This window comes from Podarcis liolepis (genome assembly GCF_965112155.1).
Source record: "Podarcis liolepis genome assembly, chromosome: 5".
Taxonomy (NCBI): domain Eukaryota; kingdom Metazoa; phylum Chordata; class Lepidosauria; order Squamata; family Lacertidae; genus Podarcis; species Podarcis liolepis.
Window position 1 is genome coordinate 59,227,744 of NC_139556.1, and position 6,000 is coordinate 59,233,743.

The window sequence follows — 6,000 nt, forward strand, 5'->3', positions numbered from 1 at the left end:
GCTGACTACTGAGAAGAATTATCTACAGGGAGAACCCTTTTATACCTGCTAATAGGCCTGTGCTTATCTCTAACTATATACAAATGACCTGCAGCTTTAGCAGATTTCCTCCTATTCTCCCAATTGTTTGCAGAGCAGTTAGAAGATTTGAAGGTCCTATTGTTTTCACAGGGTGACAAACAACCTCAGAGACCACCACCACACACCCCATCCCCCCACTATTGTTTGAATGGCCACATTCAAATTGAAAGCACCACACACACACACACACACACACACACACACACACACAGCGCTTTACCCGCTTCCCTTCCCCCATCACATCCTGTTCAGTGAGGGTCTATTTCCCTTGATGCATTTCTAATGAGGCCTGAAAAGATCATGTCAGCTTTTGTTTACTTCCTCGTTTTCAGCACATCTAAGATGTCAGCACAACCACTGGTAAAGGTGGAGCAGGACTGCGAACAGCAACCCACAGAAAACCCTTATTGGCACCGATGGAGAAATATTTCCTGTAGGCCTTGCAAAAAAAATAATAAAAATAAACAGAAATAGAAAGGTCACCTTTAGAAAGAATGGCTCCTTATTGTAAAAGGCAACATTTGAGCAGAAGAGGCAGCCTTTCTCATTAAGGATAAAACTGTTCCTGGCAAAACTAGAGGTTAAAAAGAGCTGCTGGGCCAATATTGATCCAGTTGATGTGCAATCGAGAAAACTGGAAGGGAGGGGGACACACGGTTTCATTGCACCACTAATTATTTACCTTGTCTCAGCAGTGCCTTCTTGGGCCTCTGATCAGGCCTGGTGGATCTAATGGGTTTGGGTGTGGGGGGTTGGTCTTTTATAAACTGGATGCCCTCTGCGGCAGAGAATTTACTTTTTGAGCTTCTCTTGCATGGCACCACACACTCTGCTAGTACCTTCCAGACCAAAACCAGCAATAACATGGAGGCAATTTTCCACACTTACCCTGATCTCATTGCGCCGGATCTCCACGTCACACACCGAATGCCCTTGGTGTGCCCCACTGTAGTAGCAACAAAACTGGCAAACCGCAACCTGCTCAGCCTCGCAGTGGTACAATCGGTAGGCATTGTGCTGGGGGCAACTCCAGGCCCTGACGTCATCCGCCTCCACCAGGAGGTGCCCACGTGCTGTGGAGGGCTGCTGCAGGTGTGTCTGAACATGAGACTGGCAGCAGGGAGCTTCGCACCTCAGGCAGATCTTCTGGGCAGGCAAAGGTGGCCCACGCCGGCAGAAGACACAGTGCAAGATGGAGGGAGTCTTTTCCAGGTTGAGAGAGTTGAACTTCTCCACAATGTTGGTCAGCTTTAAGTTCTTCTCAAGGTTGGGCTTTTGGTTGTAGGCCTGATTACATTCAGGACAACGCACAAGCCCTGTCTCTTTGGCCCATGCCTCTCCTATGCATCCTCTACAGAAGTTGTGCTTACAAGGAAGCTGGACAGGTTCCACAAAGACATGCAGGCAAATGGGGCATATAAGTTCTTCTTCAAAACAGTTCTTCCAGTTTTCAGCCATGTCTCACACCAACAGATTTTTATTTTCAGCAATCTCTCTTTAAAAAGTCAGTTTTTGGTCTACTAACGCAGATGGTGATGAGTTTCCACTTTTGCAACAGAAAGGCCACTAAGTTGCTAATGAACAAAAAAAAATTTAAAATTAAGAATTATCTCCTAAGATTCCAGGTAAAACAACACACAGAGACACACACCGGAAAACCCAGCAGCACGATCCAATAGGTACAATTAAGTTAACAATAAAAGCTTGCAAGGTTTAAAATCAAACAATCTTTAACTCAAAGTTTTAACTTTTGATTCTAAAAAGCAAAAGCAAAGAACTTACCGAGAACTGAAAAAATTCCATACAAAATCCAGAATGGAGTCCAAATGCCATATAAACCTTCTAAGTTAAACACTGCCAAATTATTGTGTCTTTCTGCCCAAGATTTGATATTTTAAAAGAACTTTTCTCTCTCCTGACCAAACTCAAAAGAATCGCTTTTCAAATTATTTGTCCTCCCATCAAAGAGTTCAGAATGCAAGTCTTTAATTAAACCACAAAAAAAGTTGGGAGATACAATCCAAACGCGAGACCAGCTAACTTCTAATGCAGCTGAATGGTGCAAAATATAGATATATTCTTCATTGGCTTTGGAAGAGTGCAATCTCAGTAGGAAGACGGGTCAATCATTCGGATGAAATTCCAGCCCAGAGCCAAAAGGACCCTCCCATCCTTAGCTCCTTTCACAAATAGGAATGAAGAGAAGAGGGGGAGGACAACCCAGGAGGGTGGAAACCACTGAAGACAAATTCAACCCAGAGAATCAACCTGCTCAACAATACCTCGTGGGATTTCTGCCTTCTTAAAATCTGCCTCGATTTTTATTTTAGCAAGACTGAAATGGAAACAATCCTCCCCCACTTCCAAAAACCCTTGGTCTTTTGGAAAGTGATGGGTTGCTCTTGCTGGAAGGAAAACAAGTATGCCTTGATCAAACTGAATAGGAATTTCTCAACTGCTAATGAAGAGCCCAGCCCCCGCCTCTTCCCCTTTGCTTCTCTGTTTTCCTTCTGACATGAAAGCTATTTCTCCTTTTGGAACCAGCCTGCAAAAAAAAAAAAAAAAACGGAGGGGGGAGGAGAGAGAGGAGAGGAGAGGAGAGACAGCAGCAGCTTAAAGGGAACTGCTGAAATGTACAATTCCAAGAGGACACAGTCAGTCCTCAGCCATTTTGAGCTGATTTTTTTTAATTGGTAGATTTTTAAATTTTATTTTAGAAAGTAGAAACAAACCTGTTAAAAAAAAACACAGGAGGGGGGGTAGATGAGGTGGATGGCACCACCCTGCAAAGTGTGCGCCTGATGGGGGGGGGGGAGAGAAGAGAGGGAGGGAAGGGGAGGGTTTTAAATTGAGTTTATACAGCCGCAGCTGCTGTGCCTTTTAGCTTTTATCATCAGATCAAAAAAACCCCTACATACTCCTCACAACCACCTCCAGCCATCTTGGGTCTCCCCCCATCTTTTAAATAAAATTCTATTTTAAAAACTGTGTGTGTGCGTGTGTGTGATTTATAAATACATATATACTGTATATATCTATATATACACACAAACACATACACACAGGCACGCACCTCTATCTTCCGCACCTCTTTCTAATGCTCCCTCAGTCACAAACAACAAGAATTAACTAGCAGACCAATGGATCAGACGATCTTTCACCTTTGCCACATGCAAGAGAAACAAACAACATAGAATAGAGCCACGATTTCAACCCGAGAGAAAAAGACCCCACGAAAATTAAAGGGGGGGCGGGTGTCGGATGCAGAGGAGAGGTATCTTATTGCCACGCTATCACGCAGAACGAAAGCAGGGAATAATATAGACGTTCCGGATCACGTAAACTGGGCGATAGGGGTGGAAAATAGGTTTATATGTCTGATTATTCAGATTCAATACACCCCCAACCGGGAGGAAAACAAAACCCTATATAGATTTTTTAAATAAAAAAAACCTTTTCCTGATGCAAGGCGCAGGATGGGGGAGCTAAGCGAATAGCTCTCTTTCCCCAGCATACATACAGCCCATTTAAAAAAACCCTATTAGCCCCCTCCCCTCAAGGTTTGCAAAATAATGCGAGAACGAGAAGGGGTGAGAGAGAGAGAGAGAGAGAGAGAAAGAGAGAGAGAGAGAGAGAGAGAAAGGGAGCGGATGGCACAATAAAAATTAATCGAGGTCTTTTGCGTAGATCGACGAGGTGGCAATCAAGGTGAAGGGGGGTTGCCTATAGGAATAGGTAGCGATGCCGCCGCCGCCTCCTCCTCTTCCTCTCCTCTTCTTCTCCCAGGGGCGGTGAAAGCGCATTAGGGTCGGTGTGAAAGGGGGGAGAGGGGTGGGGGTGAGGTGGGGGGGGTATGAAGGAACTCAAGGGCGGAAGGATGACTAAAGATCAAGGGCGCATCTCAGGATTTCCCCTTCTCCTCTCCCCCCCCCCCGCCCTCCCCGGCTCGGCTTTAAAGGAGCAGCGGCTCAACCCGATCCCGGCTTCGCGTCGCCCGAGCAGCAGGGTCCCTTTAACCGATCAATAAGCCGATCGATCGATCAATCGGTTCCGATAAATCACGAAACGCGAAGTCCTCCAGAGGAGCAAGGACAAAAAAAGGGGGGGAGGGAGGAAAAGAAGGAAGGAGGGAGAGAATGGGGAGTCCAATCCGGAGGGAGCCGCTGCCTCCGTCCCGGGCCTCGCCTCGCCTCGCTCCCCTCCCCTCCGCCGGGTCTGCGCCCAGCCCTGCCTAGCCCCAGCCGCCGCAGCCACCGCCAGCCCCTCGCTACCCGGCTCGCTCGACTCTCAGCGGCTACCGCCGCGGCGCTGCTCAACCCCTTCTCCGGGGCCTCACGTGACCCGCCACAATTTGATACATTAAACACAGCGCGTCCGGCCTCCCTTAAAGGGGCGACGGCGGCGGAGGGGCCCCCGAAGCAGGCCGCTCGCTCGGGGCCCCCCGCGGTCGTACTTACTCGCGAGCCGGGAGCCCCTAGGAGCGCCTCCGCCCTGCCGGAGGGGAGCCAGCCATTGCTGAGCTTCCCCTGCTCCGCTTGCCAGATGTCGGGGGGGGGTGAGTCACAGTGGGTCACACTACACACACGCCGGGAAGAGGGGGGGTAAGAAACGTAGCCAGGTGTACCTGTCTAATAAGCACAGGACCTGCTTTCTCACAATGCGTACTGCATGCATATGTATAGAACCTATTACCGGCGGCGTACCGCACTGGGTACACCTACCAGCTGCCTTGCCGAGGGCGACCGGGGCTCGGTGAAGTGAAGCGACAGACGGGAAAGAGAAGACCTTGTGCACCACGAGGGGAAGGGGAAGCGGGCTGCTGCCGAATCAGGCCCATCCCAGCATTTGCACGGAGGAGGAGCACCTCCTCCGAGGTTTCAGGCAGCAAGGCCTTTCCTTGGCTTAGCGGGAGATGGCAGGGATCAAACCAGGGATTTCTGCGCGCAGAGCACGTGCGCTACCACTGAACTGCAACCCTTCCCCAATATCCGAAACGGGACTGCTGACAGGTGCAGCAAGATGGGAGCAGGATGGATCTAAGCATATTATTATTATTATTATTATTATTATTATTATTATTATTATTATTATTATTATGTCTTTGCAAGCAACAAGAAAATCATCCTCTGCATGTAGCAATGAAAGTTGGAGGTCCCCAGGTGCATCCATTGTTTATTAAATTCCGCAGACGTATCCTATCCCCTGCTTAATTTGGCCTGTAGAATATATCATCTTTTATGAGAGGCTCCTATTATTTAGTGTCAGCCTAGTGCCAGGTACTGTACAGGTCTTAATGATGTGGTCCCAATGCCCAGATGATTTACACTGTGTCTGAGCTAAAGAATACCTGACAGGAGCTGCGAAGAAGCTGGAGTAGCTGACATGTAGTGCCAAGAGATTAATATATACAGATTTGGCATAGATGGAGAATAAATGGACTGTAGGTGTTTTCTGGGTAGGTAGGAAATTAACATTTTGAAAGGAAAGCTTCCCCCCAAAAATTCAATGAAGCATCTTGGAAGCCTCAGACTGGGAACACAATTTATTTAGAGAAGTTAAGTTGGGATGATTGTCACCCATGCTGCGCACACACACATTCCACTGTACTAAAGTCTCTAGTTAGAGGTTTTGTAGATATTTGTAAGTCTTCCAAAGCCTTTCTGAACAGATGTCACAATGGGATACCCCCCCCCAAATAAATAAATATGTGCATCCTGGGGAACAATGTTTCTCACACCACCTTAAACTTCCTTCTCGACTTCAGTAAGAAATTACTTTATCATATAAGGAGGAAGATATAGGACATAATTTCATCTAACAAATATCAGAAGGTATTTCCCCCCATATATTAATACATATATATTCATAAACATTTAGAATTGTTAACTGCGTAGTGTCAAAGGCAATATGAAACAAAAC

General features: G+C 47.1%; 1 protein-coding gene across 3 annotated transcripts in view; it reads right to left on the reverse strand.

Annotated features, from left to right (window-relative positions):
- Positions 1–4,654, reverse strand: part of TRIM8 (tripartite motif containing 8) — a 67,496-nt gene extending 62,842 nt beyond the window's left edge. Inside the window, exons 1-2 of one of the 3 annotated variants that reach the window (XM_083505089.1) lie at positions 4,539–4,654; positions 970–1,655 (exon numbers count right to left, since the gene is read on the reverse strand). In XM_083505089.1, the coding sequence (XP_083361215.1) occupies positions 970–1,539 (570 nt within the window). In that variant the 5' untranslated portion in view covers positions 1,540–1,655; positions 4,539–4,654. Of the gene's footprint in view, positions 1–969; positions 1,656–1,863; positions 4,400–4,538 lie in introns of those variants that run through there. The other 2 variants (XM_083505088.1, XM_083505090.1) reach the window with 2 other exon arrangements.
- Between the last annotated feature and the right edge of the window lie 1,346 nt (positions 4,655–6,000).